The sequence below is a fragment of the Lissotriton vulgaris genome, chromosome 6, assembly GCF_964263255.1.
Source record: "Lissotriton vulgaris chromosome 6, aLisVul1.2, whole genome shotgun sequence".
In the NCBI taxonomy this organism is placed as follows: Eukaryota; Metazoa; Chordata; class Amphibia; order Caudata; family Salamandridae; genus Lissotriton; species Lissotriton vulgaris.
The window spans coordinates 1,732,203,040-1,732,219,075 of record NC_141694.1 but is presented as its reverse complement, the minus strand read 5'-3'; the positions used below and the strand labels follow the sequence as shown (position 1 = coordinate 1,732,219,075).

Here is a 16,036-nt window from a genome sequence, read left to right as displayed (position 1 = left end):
CCTGTGTTTGCACGGTGGGTTCACTACAGCACTCGTTTAGTTTCCTTTCCGTGAGTAAAGGCTGATCGCCGTTCCGGCCCTGCGGAGAACTATTGCTATGAGTATTTTTTGGGTGCCCATTTTTGCAGTGCTGCATTCCACATGTTTTGTGACAGACGAACTATTGCGGTGCTCAGTGTATCAGCTGCGGAGCGGGGGTTGAAGTATGGTTGTGGCAGCTGAACTGCACCTTAGAAGTTGTGTTGTTTCGGCGTAGGTTGCAGTGTCCACGCAGGGTCTGTGCTCTGTTTGGGCTTCCCATACTTTGCACTGCGGTGGTCGAGGAGCGGATTTTCAGGTGACAATTGGGCTTAGTGACTTTAGGCTTGTGTCGTACTCTCGGGGTCAGCTTTCACTAATCACCAACAGGTTTGCTCTTCGTGCTTTAGGACATGCACAGTGCCAGTGTGGACATAACCATTTTGCGATAGTAACTGCTGAACACCGATGCAGCGATGTGAGTAAGCTTTTACTCCCTTTCTGCACAGAGCCAGGGATGATACTGCGCTGATGATTCTCCCGCCTCATCTACTGGTGGCCCCAGACCTTCAGATTTTTGTTGGCTTTGTGTGGAGGGGAGGCATCAATTTGGTTAGAGATGTACGTGTGGCAGTTGGAGGAAATGAAGCATGGAGGTCATGATTGGCTGTAAAACTGGTGTAAAGAAGCTCCTGGTTAGGGAGTGGATATGCTGTCAGAGAGCCCCACGCTAATTCTTCAACACAATACAATGGAACTAACTTGCGGTCAACTTTGTGCAACAAACTACCCCACCCCATCCACCACCACCGCATCCACCACCACCACACCCAACACATCCACTAACACTACCACATCCACCACCACCACTTCCACCACTTCCACCACCACTTCCACCACCACCACCACCACCACCACCACATCCACATCCACCAGCACCTCAACCACCATATCCACCACCACCATATCCACCAGATCCACCACCACATCTGTGTGTGTGTGTGTGTGTAGCTGCAAATGCAATGTTCTTGGATTTTCATCACAATAAAATACACTGAACATAATCTTCACAAAAGTTATTTACAAACGTTTAAGCTTTTGCGATTATAAATTACAGTAACTTTTAGTTAAGTATTAATTATTAAAAAAATTTTAAGCCATTGTTATTTGTAATATCAATACATCTAAGTCACGTAAATACAACACACATTGCATTACAAATGCTATAGGTGTCACATTTGCGAAAGTTAAAACTATTGGCATTGTAACTGACAAAGCTATTCATTTCGCTATTTTCAAAACCAACACATAAATAAAAAATATACAATACCAATAGCTCAAACTTTCCTAATGCGAGACCTATTGCATTGCAAATGCTTGTTCTATCGGCCACTACAGTTTCGCCTGGAACATCATGGAGTACTTTATTTCATGCTCTCTCAATGTTTTCTTGACTTAAAGAAAGGACTGACGTATTCTCTGAACTCAGAGGGTAAAGTCCGGGAAGAAAGCAGCATTATCACATTGGACAGGGGGCGCACTACGAGCGACTATAGAATGACATCTCGATCACGGTAGTTAAAAATGCGTTCTATTATGGAGCGCAGTGGGGCATCCAGTCTTATTGGAGTGCCAAGAATTCTGTGGCCACAATTGAGTAGTAGTTTGAGAGGCTACGTGGTTGCAACGGTTTGATAATAAAGTCTTCCACAAACAAATTAACCCCTGGTCCCTCTGATCATTCGGGGACTCCTATTATATGGATATTATTTCTCCTACAGCAACCCTCAAGATCTTTCAACTTGGCCTCTGGGACACTAGTAGTAGCACAGCCTGAGTCTCTTTTGAACATGCACCTTTCCTGTGTAACCGGACTCATAGTATGGTTCTTACTCAAACAACGTCGCCCTTACTGGCAATTTAATTTACACCATTCACAGGGCAGGAATGGAGCCTACACATTTACAGTGAAAAACCTGTTTGCCTTCACAACTTCCCTTAATACACTTTTAGTCCCCAAGGAAGGTGTGAGGCAATTGCCTGCTGAATATGAAAAATAAGAGCCTGAACAAATGGATGCACTCGGAGATACATTTTGAGATGTACTGGAAAAATGATTTGGTATTTTTATTTGTGCATTCTTGGTTTTGTGGGTTTGTATTATCCCAAAATTTGTAAGGTTAAAGTGTTTCAATTAAAAATATATATATATTAAAACAATGCATTGGAAATAAAGCAGCAGGTCACAAGCAGGCCAAACAATGTATGCATGTATTTACAACGTTTAACATTGGGAAGCTGCCTACAATGCTCCCAAAATACTCTCCAATTAGATGGAAATGCGTGCAGCCGCTTGGAAGCATGATTGATACTTCATTGCTTTTTAATTAAAAAACGTACATAAAAATATACAACTAGAACAAATGTTTTGCTGAAATTCTGTGCAATTGTTGGTGCCATTACTCTGAAGCATAATCTAGTAAAACACGTTTGATACACACTAGCATTTACAAAAAATACTACTAATGGAAAAATCTGTGTAAAGTCAGTTGTGGTAATATGAGAAATGTGAACGTAAACAGGCAATGGCCAAGTGAATAGTCTAGTCAGTTGGTTATCGCATTTTAGTTTGGCAATGTGTGCTTTGTTTTGACATGGCTTTGGTAAAACAATATGTTTTGTGTTCGCTTCCAAACCCTCACCAATATAACAAAAACATTGGCTAAAACCCCAAAAATGTTCTGTGCCAGTGTCCCTTGTGAAAGAGTAGAATGCAGTCACACAGAGTGCAACTAACCATATACAAGGTTATATATATATATATTTTTGACTGGGGAAAAAAAGCTTTAATATTACGCCATAACTCAGAGGCCCAAATTTTAAATAAAGTCACAAAATGTAAACCATGGTATATATCCTTACATTAGTGCAGATTTATGACTTTCATGCATTTACAGAAGTAGATTTTCTAACTTTACTCCTAGAAGATGTTTGTGAACTGTAATTTAGCATCAGCAAATAGGCATGCGTATATTTGCTCATGTGAAAATCGTGTGAGATTTGCATGTTAAATTTCCCTACAACCTCTTTTTCCCACTCTGGCAAGGTTTACTCTTGCCCTTTATCAGAAGTAAATTTCCAACATTTCCTACTTTGTGAAAAGATTAGAGAAGGTTAGATTAAAACCCTTGAACACATGATTTTGTACGGGTACACAAACTCAAAAGGGCATTTCAACCCTAGAACTATAGCATCCAACTATGTTCAGTCCCAGTATTTAGATTGGCAAATGATGGCAAAATCAGGGCATTACTAGAACCCAAACCCTTCTATAAAATAATTCCTGGCATAATGAGAGGGACTATTATCCGAGCTATGATACAATGAGAATGTTGCCATAATTTATCATCTCACTAATTGGCACCAAGGGTTTTATTACAGGACAAGTAGCTTTATGAACCGTCCCGGTTCAAGGACAAGTAAGTATTTAAAATATTCCATTCCCCTGCTTGGTACCCCTGGACGATTCAAAGACTACCACACAACTGACCAACTATTACAACAAAACCACGTCTAACATATCAGATGAACTTGCCCCAAGGAATCTTAGAAGCCAAAAAGCAAGTCTCTGCCCTGAGGCAAAACTATAACATTAACGAAGGACGAAGACACCTTAGATTGAATAAATGGATATGGAAACAAAAACCCTCAAACGTGAATCTATCCCTTTTCTGCTCAGAGAGAATAAAGGACAAATCCATAATCTTCAAGGCAAAAAAAACAACATATAATTCAGATCGAAACTAGATCAAGCAAAAAAAGTCTGAGAAAACTTCAAGAGACTTATCAAGCAACAGACCAGCTTCAAGACAAAGCTTGTGTTTGTCCCACCTGCTAAAAAAAAAGCAACGTGCTATCAGTCTTCATGGAGAAGAGCATACTGTGTTAATATACTTATTCCAAGAACAAGGCATTTCAGTCACATCTCCCCAGAGCTCATCAATCTTACCGACGAACCTATCGAAGCATCTTCAAAATGACTTGCATCACCTGCAGAGCCCAGACTGCCTCGGAATCTCAAACCATCTGGTGGCTTCTCAGCCACATGAAGTTCAAACTTTTTGCTGCTGCAACCATTGAGATTCAGGAAAGAAACACCTATCACCCGCTCATTCTTGGGGAGTGCTCCAAAAATATACAATTCCATTCCTTCAGAGATACAAACTAACCCCTTGTTTGAATTTTTCGAACGCAATATAAGAGCCCTCTTGCTCCAGAGGCAACTTTGGAAATAAGCGCTACCCTCTTCACTTCTTCCGAGGTCAATCTCCCGATATTTGATTCACTTTTGAATTGCTTCCTGATTGCAGTATTCCAATAAGAATATGATTTTCTGTTCAACTAAGCTCCTACCTCCCCCTCCAACACTTCATTACTATTGGCTAAACTAGATCACCCTCTAGCACCACAGCTCCCCAATTTAATCTGCTCAACCTGACCGTGCTCCACTTCTCTAAACTTTCTGAATCATGCATATAGACCATTATATGGGTTTGTCATAGCCTTAATGTTATACTATAATGCTTTTCTATATGGCTTCGTGTGTACAGTGTGTTATATTTGCAAGGCGCTCTGACCCTACTACAAGATACAGAAAACAACAAAATAAATGACAGCTCCTACCCCTCTGTCAATACCCTACAGTTTCCCCCAACTTTCTTCCTTAAAAGTAAATCAATTATCCTCATGCCATGCTTTCCCTCTCCCTGATGAAGACATCCTCTGGAAGAGACAAGCCCCTCTCCCCCCCCCCCCATGCTAAGTGTTATACTCTGCATGCCAGTCAACAGCGTGCTATCACCACCCCCAAGACAAGTACCCCCTCTTCCCATTACAGCATTCAAAACCTATGACAGAATCTCTCTAACCTATATGGCAGCCTTCTCCGTTTCCCTAAAAAGGTCTCCATCTCCCTCTCCTATATGCATTGCAGAACTCCCAAACCCAATGTATTACCACTTTCTGAATCCTGACCTCTCACTTCTTTTATTAGCAGCGTCTCCTAGGTAGCAAGCATACCCTAAACGAGTGCCCCGCCCCTGGGACTGAGGGCACGGGCTCATCTCCACCGCTCTGCAAAGGATACGAAGTAAACGGAGAGGAAGATGAGTGCGCAGCAATCAACGAGCGAGAAGATGAAGAGCGCGGCCTCCATCCTGCGGCCCCAACACTGTCCGCCGCACACGTGACACCGGCACTGGCAGCGTCCACACCCAGGTCCCGCGCCATGAACACAGAGAGGGGACTAAGGAGTGCATGGAAAGAGAAAGTGGACTGCAGGGGTGGTACGCATCGAAAATGGACTGTGGATAAACCATGGGAGTGAATGGGAAAGAAGGAACAAGAGTTGTAAAAAGGAAAGAAAAATAGGGCTCCCGTAGCCCATCACACGGAGAATACAGGCAGCAAGAGTAGGGCACCACGCAGAGAGGACGAGCAAGAACAACAGCGTTTCTTTAATTTATGAATGACGAGCCACCATTGCTTCGGCTTCACAATTCCTAAAAACAAACCCTGCTTCAAGATGGCGGTCTCGTGGGTTAAGAGTTTCCGATCTGTTCCGGTGACATCGAGTCTCTCTTCTATGTCTGCGGCTATAGGAGCCATGGGCACTGAAACACACACACGCTCATGCTGCTCTCGTGTGTTTTGAGTGAATCCTGCAGCTTGGTGGGAGATACCACCGTCCAGGAGCAGCACGTATGGCACCCTTCATAGATAACCGGCTGAAACAGCGCATCAAACAGGTACTGGAAGAATAGTTGAGCCTCTCACTGACCAGCACTTTACGTACTCACGGTCTTTGACTAAGTAGTCCTTATATTGTAATCTATACTACTATTATAAAGAGAGAACTGGGAACCTTTGAGGCGGGTAAACTCAAGAAGTACAGCACCAATCAGAACACCCAATACAGCGTTGGAAAGGTGAGTATAAGTAGATGGACGTAGGCTATACAGCAGCCCATCATATACTTTGTAAGGGGAAAAAACGTTCTGGGACAAAGTAGTCCGTTGGAAGTAGTGCCAGCTCTGAGGAGCGTCCTAGCCTGCAGCGTGGGAATAGCGTCCATGACAATAGCGTCCTATGGTGTGTGAGAATAGCGTCCATGAGAATAGTGTCGTATCACGTGATAGCGTCCTATCACGTCCACGTAATGAGGCACCAGGGCACATTGTGCAGGCCAGGACTGCTGAGGCGCGTGTGCACACTGTGGCATTGGGGGAGAAATTCGGGACACAAAGAAAGGAGTAAATAACCGGACAACGCATACTGTGGCATTGGGGGAGAAATTCGGGAGACGCACACAATCGGCATCAGCACAGCATCGCGATGACACGGTGAGGCCACACACGCTGAACATTGGCGCCGTCATTATCGGGTGCAGAGGCCGAGGTGCGTGTGCACACTCTGTCATTGGGGGACAAATTCGGGGCACGCACAGCATCGCGCAGGTCAGGACAGGTGAGGCGCATTTCCGCACTGTGTCACTAGGGCAAATTCCGGACACTCACAGCATCGGCATCGGCACACCACACCATCATCTGCACGCAAACACAACGAAAGAAGTAAACATAACGCACATTCACGCCACACTAATATGTGAAAGCATCAAGCACACACAAAGAAAGGAGTAAATAACCGGACAACTCGCAAGCACTCAAACCACTAAATAAACGATCACGCACACACAACCAAACAACTACACTTTAACATTACACACATACCTTTTCTACCCCTGACAACTTAGGGACGGGCTGCTAGTACATAACTAAAGCAAAAAGTGATATCACAATGTCATTCATAATCAGCAGATTTTACATTGAAATGGCCACAAACCTTCCCACTGACATGCAGCTTAACTGATAAAACTATATAGTGTACAAACAATAATGTTTGGAAATAGAGTTTCTGTAAATATGTATCATTTGCACATCATCAAGTAAAGTGTTATGGTTTGTTTTACTCCTATCTAACTCTTTGTTTGCATCACACTTCTTAATTTCAAAAGAATGTGCTTTTGTAATTCCTGATATATTTGTAATATTAATTTACAGGCTATTTATTTAAATGTTGTGTTAGAGAAAAATAACTGACATCTTCAGACAGCTCACTTGATAAAAACCTCTAACTCAAGTAAGAGAGCGAAAAATAAACCTAATTTTCTACGCAGCAATTAGTTAAGACTAACTGACATTTGACATCTTTCCTTGAACAGACGCAAATGTGTCAAGATAAAAACAAGATTTATTGGCATCCTTATTGCTCATTCACTTTCTGAATGAACAGAACACCTGTTCCTTCCCAGCCTAAGTTTACTCGCCAGATTGGAGTAGTAGGTGCTAAAAATAGCTCAACCTGATCAAATTTCACTTGCAATTTCGAGTGGGCGAGTAGATTTAGGCCCAGATCTCTGTACTGCGGTGAATGTATGACATTGTTCTGCTTTCTGTCCATCAACTGTTGTTTTTGCATTTTTCGAGGCCTGCCTATATACATGTTAAACATAGAATGATATAAGCATAAATAATATGTACATTTGTTAAGCAGACCTAGTGAATATATATCTGTAAACAGAATTATTATACACATTTATACAAAGTAATATACATACATATATTCCAAATAAATGCTTATTTACACAGTGATTTGCTGTACATTTATGTTTGAGTGTGGTGGTGATGTTAATAAGATAGTTATCCGTGGATCTTGTGTTTGGGGATAAAGAGTTCCATACTTTGGCTGTTTGAACAGAGAAGGATGTGCCACCTATGTTTTTTTTCTTGTATGGCGGGATTGTGAGGCAAGGTGCCAATCTAGAGTGGTGGTTCCTTTGTTTGTTTTTATTTAAACATGTTTTTATTTATTGAGGGTGCAAACCTTCTGGTTTCAGAAAATCAGTACAGAAACAGCAATCTCTCACTTCAGATCAATCGTATAAATAACAATAAATGTACTACAAACATTTTTGCCATGTAGCTAAGATTGGAATGGAAAATGTCCATGAAGGAATAATACCACTTAAACTAAGAGCACATAATAATCGTAAAGTGGAGGTTACTTTGTTGAATGTGTTTGGTAATTTTGTTCCTGATGAAGAGCGGTCCGGTTCCATGTATCGATTTGTGGGTGATAGAAAGCAGCTTGAATGTGGATATTCTGGCAACCGGTAACCAATGTAGGGCCTTCAAGGCAGGGTAAATATGGGCTTGTGGCTTTTTAGGTAAGAGTAGTCTGGCAGCAGAGTTCTGTATCCGTTGTAGTATTTTCATAGTTGTTGAGTATAGCTCAACTGTCGACTTACAAAATTCTTCGATCTGACAGCACTGAGACTGAAAAAACAAGATGTCAACAGTTAAGACCTATAACAGAGTGTCGTAGATCCTGTATTGAACCACTCCACTGGACAATTAAGAAAGTTTACATAATTGACTTTATACAGGCCGGTTAGTCTGCGCCAGTTGTGCTAACACAGGTGAAACAATTTTATGTCTTTCAATCACAAAACAAAAGCATTTTTAACCTTATACTTTATTTTAAATTCCTTATTAATGTAATATTTTTGAAAGTAACTTTTAATGTTCTGAATGCAACGGTTTTAATTAATCATGCATAATAAATTTACCTTACCATAACTAAATCCCAAGTCCAGTCTGTGTCAGCGCTCTGCGTGGCTAATTGGAGCAGTTTTGTGTGAGGAGGTGCATATTAAGATCTCCTGAAATAATTAGCATAGTGGTTGGGTGGTCATGGTACAACACTTTAACTACTTCCCATAGTGTAGTAAATTGAGATGTCTTGACAGAGTTTTTTTGTACATAGATAGACGTTTATGCATATTATAGGTTGTTTAAGGTCTAATTTGATGCACAAAAGCCATTGTAATTGGAAATCAATTTCATAGTGATTGACATCCAAGCTCAAAGATACATAGATAGATAAGCCGCCACTTGGGCGACCGAAGCCTGACTTGCGGGATATGCAAAGTTCAAATACTCATAATAACCAATTAGGGGTTCCTTTTCTGTATTCCATGTTTCTTGGAACATTAAAACCTCAAAGTCCCTCAAAAAGGTTACTGTATCATGATCCTCTATAAGGGTTTTCAGACCGTTGGTGTTCCACGAGCAAATATTAAAAGGTTTTGTGTCCTTATTTGAATCCTTTAAGCATCATTAGGGAGTTTCAGCTCTCCCTTTTGTCAGTGTTTTAGGAAGCCTGCTCCAGTCATCACTGAGGGCTATATTTTTCTTTAGCGCCTCACACACTCGAGTGCCTGGGTTGCAACTTGTAACTTTGATCCCAAATGACAAATTTAGATTAGTTAGTGGCCCTTAAGCTCCTTTTAATACCCTGGAATGGCATCTTGATCTCATGCTTTTAGCGGAATCTAATGGAACTTGGCTAATGATTGGTAACTTTGGGATCAGTAAAGTTGGATATTGATTCTCACTGATTTTCCAAATTTTGATGCCCTATTTCCCAAATTGTGAGCTGTTTGCTAAAATGTTATTAACACTCTCATCTCTGTTCCGAGATGTAAAAGTTATCTCTTTAATGGGATAATTGGGATCTTGTTTAAATTCAACCAAATCTAGGTCTTCCGATGTTCAAACCTTTAGCTCTGGGATTACGTTTAACAGTTTCATAATATTACCAAGGTTCAAAATATCAAGGGGGCCCCTTGAAGTATACCATGGGGAGAATACTCATTTTATAGTTTCACCTGTATATTTGTTTCACTGACTTTTTTCTTTTTTTTTATGTAACCAGCGATATCAGGTGACAGCTGCATGCCTTGAGTGCCTCCATCACCTGGCACAGTATCTTCCACATCTAGTCGTTTAAAAGTTCTACAAGCTTGATATTAGTTGAAGTATTTGTTAAAATATTTTCCGAAAAAGCAACATTGTTAACACGCTTCCCTCTGACCAAATTTTTGGGCCTGGTCTTGTCCACTCACTTGAGAATAGGAGGTTACAGTTGATGTTGACCTTGTTGTATCGTGGGGCACTTCGGCAGGAGGGCATGTTTCGGCTGAACTAGTTGGACCAGCCGTAGTTTCACACCAACGTGTTTCCAAGGATTTACAGATTGGATAGATTTCTTTTGTGGTAAAATTGGCATGTGAGCCAGCGTTTGTTGATTTCTTTAATTTCATTATTTTGTTGTGAGCAGTCCTCAATCTTTTTCTTGCTCTTTTAATTAATCCATCTTGTGTTGTATTAGTAGTTGGTGCAGGGTTTGAAGTAGTTTGAGAAGCATTTATATCAGATACTGATGGTTGGTCCATGGTTTCGTGTTCTTCCATCGAGTAATGGGATTTCTCAGGGATGGTTTGTACAGTCTCTCCCTTAGGGGATTGTGTTTCATTTGCTATCTCCTTATGTGTTAATAAATCTATGTTTTGTTGCTGAACTCTACTAATATGTGAGCAATTTATATTTTTTGTAGATTTTCTTCAAATCTCGGTTTTTGCCTGTTCGCCCCTAGTATCGTCTGGTGTTCCCATAATTATAGCTTTAGTATCTGAGTGAAGGCCATGGTTTTGTTCAGTTAAGTCTGTTTTATCTTGTACAATTCTGTCCGACATCGCCTTAACCTCTGTCACCATGGATCTTACTATGGTCGGTAGCTCTGAGATTTTATCAATCATATGGGCGCAAGTGCATGTTGTGCGAGAATCAAGAGGGAGAGAGAGGACCAGATAGCTAGTCCAGATCCCCGGATTATATGTGAGCAAATCAAAAGGAGACTAGCTAGAAAAGGGGGTTAGTCTGACATTATTTTGTTATTGTCATAGCGACTCAGTATTGTTGGCGGTGGCACCTGTTGGGTGTCTTTAGAAAGCCCTCACCCACCAACCTAGTTGGTGGCATGCTTCATCATCGGGCCCACCCAGTGACACCTAGCGTGTCCCGGGTGTGCTTCGACGCCTGATTACAGCGGAGCAGGTATGTCACTGTGTGTGCGGTGTGAGGTGTACAGAAAAGTGAGGTTAAAACGGCTTGGCGGATGGTCCCTGGGGTGAGGAAACTTTATTAAAAGGGCCTCCGTCAGCGGTTAAAAATAAGGCTGAGGGACGTTAGAGGCGGGTTACGACCTCCTACGTCCTAAGTGTGTCAACATGTTTCAGCCAGTGCCTTATATTAATCTGGCTTTCTTCAGGACAGTAAAAATATGTGTAGGTTAAAATTAGGGGAAGTGTGGTGTAGTCTATGTGTCTACACGCCCTAAAGTGTATATAACTGTGAGAGGGGGATTCCCTTCTCAAGATCACGCTTTTAGAGGCTTGCTTGTGCTCCAAGGCTATTAAAGTGGCAAGAGGTGGCCAGGATTTCTGGTCAGCACCAGCGTGGGACCTGTTGTGCCTCCTTCGCATAACCTAATTTTAACCTACACATATTTTTACTGTCCTGAAGAAAGCCAGATTAATATAAGGCACTGGCTGAAACATGTTGACACACTTAGGACGTAGGAGGTCGTAACCCACCTCTAACGTCCCTCAGCCTTATTTTTAACCGCTGACGGAGGCCCTTTTAATAAAGTTTCCTCACCCCAGGGACCATCCGCCAAGCCGTTTTAACCTCACTTTTCTGTACACCTCACACCGCACACACAGTGACATACCTGCTCCGCTGTAATCAGGCGTCGAAGCACACCCGGGACACGCTAGGTGTCACTGGGTGGGCCCGATGATGAAGCATGCCACCAACTAGGTTGGTGGGTGAGGGCTTTCTAAAGACACCCAACAGGTGCCACCGCCAACAATACTGAGTCGCTATGACAATAACAAAATAATGTCAGACTAACCCCCTTTTCTAGCTAGTCTCCTTTTGATTTGCTCGCAAGTGCATGTTAACATTTGGGGGCAGATGTTTAAAAGGGTTTTGAACATTCTGTGTCTATGGGGAAATGTGTTGATACATATGGCCCTAGATTATTTCTATCTGATTTGGGCTTTGGCTACCTGGTTTGATAGATCGAGCCGTTTGGCGTCTATCCCGGATACATAGAGAGCCAATGTATTTAGTAAGTTCACTTGGATGTTCAATTTGATCAAGTGGAAATTAAGGGCATTGGTGATATTGTCCATTGTGTTAAGCAGACTACCCCATATTGCGTTTTCGGGATCTTTAAGTTTGACCTCAAAAGCATGGATTCCATCCTGAGCATTTTCATCATATTTGGCGAGCAATGATAGATCTACTGAGTTAAGAGAATTTTTCAGTGAATCCGTTTGCGCAGACTTACTTTGTCCATTTAAAAAAGGCACATTCTCTGCGGAAGGTTTACTTGGGACCAAGGTCGACTTGTGGTCGTTATTAATGATACTGGTTTCCAAATTATGGCTGGATAGATCCATATTGATTATATTCTTGCAGCCGTTTGGGCATGAGGAGGCCTCTGGTATCATAATTTGACAACCTCTGACAATACCTGAGTTGAAGAGAGACATCAAAACCTTGTCACTTGAATTTTGATCCAGACCAGACGATATATTGATCACAGAGTTGTTCGCATTTTGAACAAAAACCTGTTGTTTTTGGGTAATTATGCCTTCGTTAGGAGCTATCGCCATCTTTACCTCCGCAGTAGGGAAAGCTAAAAATTCAAAATTTGCTGCACCTTCGTGCCCGCTGTATGAACGGTTTAGATGTAATCCTCCTAATCTTGCACTGGAGGCATGGACTTGAGCTTGTACTAAAAGTGGGCCGTTGGTTTGTGGTTTTGCTGCCGGGGAGGCCACACTGGCACCTGTAGGAAATATGCTAGTGCTATTGCCTGGTAACGGGTGGTTACACCTGGCTGCCTTGTTCCCCAAACAAAGTATGGAAATTTGTCAAGCGGACAGGGTCGGGGTCCTAAGCCTTTAACTATCTTAATTTTGTTTGTAAATGCTTGCTCTTTATTTGCACCACTGTATATTGGTAATGATCCATTGACTTTATTTACAGTTTCATGTTTCTGATTGAAGAATCCTGTAATAGTTGGTTGACTCATCCTGCTACGAACCCCTGGATATTGGGCGTCTGCAGGAGAAGTTAAAAAAAATGCTGTTGCATTGATTAATTCTGGATCCTTATCTCCCATTTGATTAATCATACTGCTATGCAAAAATTCAACCCCAATCTCTTCATGCTCCTCATTCTTTCTCCGCCGCTTTGTTTGAGGTCGTGGCTATGACCCACGCAGGCGGCCTGACCTCATTGCGTTAACTACTCGGGTTTAAGAATTTAACAGATACCAGCAATATTCTGTGCCGCTAATACTGTAATGTTGAGTTAAGCTGGATATCCGTCCGCTTTCAGGCTGGTATTGGGCTGGATATCAAGCGAGTGGAAGGAGGAAAGTGGGGAACAGTGGTAAACAGGTGCTCGTGGTCCTGACAAGGCCGCTTCCAAAGGTACCTGTGCTCCCGGGCCCCTGCTCCGAAAATACCTTTGCCATGAAGGAGAAGGAATAGGATAGACTGCAAACAACAGCTGCGGCTCACCTTTCCTTCTGCTGTTATTTTCTCTTCACCACTTTGTCACAACTGGCAACCCCACAGTTCAGTAGACGGATCTCCAACTCTCCTTACAGCTTCCAGAGTGGCTCACTATTCTGCCCGCTTTTACCACAGCTGACATGACTAGCACCGCTAATGTCCTCCCTTAAGCAGGCACCTGCTGCGGGCCTGCAGCTCCTCTTGCGCAATCCCCTGTGGTCCCCTCCTGGTGACCCCCCCCAGGGACCGCCGCCCCTTTGCTCACGGATTTTACAGCCACTGCTGCCTCTGCTGACAGAAGACCGGTATGGCACACACTCACTGCTCTACTTGTGTCTCGCCAGTGGCTCTTTCACGCTGCCGACTCTTGCACTCGCTTCCAGCTCCTTTTTTTTTTTTTCTTTTTTTTTTCTTTTCAGTGCAGGGCTCACGGCTGGGGCGGGCCTCCGGGGGCTCGATGAGATGAAACGGCGGTAAAACGGCAGTCTTAACCCTAACCGCCGGAACCCCAAACCTATCATCCAATCAGAATACTAATCCTAAGCTCAATATAAACCCTAGCTCCAAGGAACCAATAAGAACCCCATACCAATCTGCTAATTACAACCCTAAGCCCTAGGTCCATTAGAAACCATAGCTATAGGAACCAATCAGAGCATAGATGTAGCAACCAGTAGGGAATGTATATAAGGGGCATATGACCTTAACCCCAGGCTTCTGGGCAGGCTCCTGGGATCATTTACAGTGCTTTAAATGCAAATCTAGAAGTGCTCATACTTGCTGTTTAGAGTGCCTGTTTGTTCCTGAGAAGTGACAGTCCTCTCCCAATAAATGTTTTTGCAGCAATGCTGAGAAGTACAGGTATTTAAAGCACTGAGCATACCTCTGTGCAAGACTAACACTGAGCCCATTGGAGTCTGGCTGTCGGTATATCACTGAACTGGCAGAGCATGGGCACCAATTTTTTTGTGATTTCTTATGTGTGCCATTTCCATGTTTTCAATGTGCTTATGTGTGACACTCCAATTCTTTTTGTTTGACTCTCTTTTTAAATTACGCTTTTAAATGAGTGCAAGGAGCCTGGCGCTCGATAAATATGGATACATACATGACATTTTCTGTACCAGGAGCCACTCGGCCCTAATTCTTAACGGTTTACTGTCGTTTTGGCCGTTTGAGAGTGAGGTTGCTCCTTTCATTGTCCTGAGGAAGACCCAGCTATAAGGAACGAGTTGCCTTCTGTCATCATCTGGGTTCAAAACATCGCCTTTTTCTATACTTTGACCTGTACTTATCAATTCTGCCCAGAAGTGGAGAACTTTATACATATTTATAACTTCTCTTGACTTGGGCTAGTTAGTTTATTGATACATTGTTGGACAGGTCTACTATATTATTGTAAATCTTGTAAATCTTTGTAACTATTTTCACCATCACATTACCAAACCTTTCTTGAGTACTATCCCTGAGCACTTTTATTCACTTTGATATTTTGGAGCAACCAATTGTGAACTATTGATATATGCTTACTTAAAAACTGTTTCTAAAATAATTGTGTTGTTGTTTAATTGAACAGGTGTAGGTTTTTCTAAAGCCGTTTCTCCTTATTTATTATTTTTCTGGTCAGTTGGACCACCTGTTGTACATATTGGTCCATGTGCAACTGCTTACTGGGTTTACTTAACGGCACAACTTCTAGTTTCTTGAGATAAGTATAACAATAACTGCTGAATTTCTATGAATTTGTGTGGGTAAAACGTGAACCTAACTATAACGCCCCTGTAACCTTTGATTTTTTCAGTGAATTATTTTTTTAAAACCTAAAGTAATGTATAATTGGAGCCGCGTCCCTAGATTTCAACATTTTATTTCTTTAATAACTCCAAAATGACTGAATAGATTTATACCAAATTACAAGAAAAGCTCTTTCTGGACCAAGAACTAGCATTCAGACAAATTTGGTATGAATCCATTCAGCTGTTCGACCTGTAGCCATGTAAAAATATTTAAGTCCCCATAGACTATGCATGGGAAAAATCGTTTTGCCCCCTCCCCCGCCTTTTCTTGGCCCCATCTTGACAAATCACCCCGAAATCTTCCATGCAGAACTAGGCCACTTTTTGGGGGAAATTTCGTGAAGATTCGTCAAACGCTGCCAAAGTTATTAGCAAAACAAAAAATGCTTCATCTAGTGCAAAAGTTGTTGACAACAAACCACAATTTGCTAACTGTGCATTACACATCTCTGCATAAGTAATAATGGAAGCAACAGTGGTGAATTTTAATGAACAGTAAGATTAATAGGAAACCTATGCAGGACTTCATTATTACCTATATATATTTTGCCACTATTATTAAGTATTTACATTTTAGGGAAATTAACTAATACCAACCACATGGAATTTTTTTGTTGGTAGGGTAGTCGCTGAATGATGTTGCTAACACAGCGTGATCCCTGACGCACTA

The 16,036-nt window shown here is 42.0% G+C and overlaps 2 protein-coding genes across 2 annotated transcripts in view; one reads left to right on the top strand and one right to left on the bottom strand.

Annotated features, from left to right (window-relative positions):
* The window catches only part of CNIH4 (cornichon family member 4), a 57,722-nt gene extending 52,422 nt beyond the window's left edge, over positions 1–5,300 (bottom strand). Inside the window, exon 1 of the mRNA XM_086925471.1 lies at positions 5,165–5,300. Coding sequence (XP_086781597.1) covers positions 5,165–5,233 — 69 coding nt within the window. The 5' untranslated portion in view covers positions 5,234–5,300. The remainder of the gene's footprint in view (positions 1–5,164) is intronic.
* Positions 5,301–5,649: 349 nt separating this feature from the next.
* NVL (nuclear VCP like) overlaps positions 5,650–16,036 on the top strand; it is a 459,565-nt gene continuing 449,178 nt past the window's right edge. Inside the window, exon 1 of the mRNA XM_086927967.1 lies at positions 5,650–5,825. Within this exon, the coding sequence (XP_086784093.1) occupies positions 5,781–5,825 (45 nt within the window). The 5' untranslated portion in view covers positions 5,650–5,780. The remainder of the gene's footprint in view (positions 5,826–16,036) is intronic.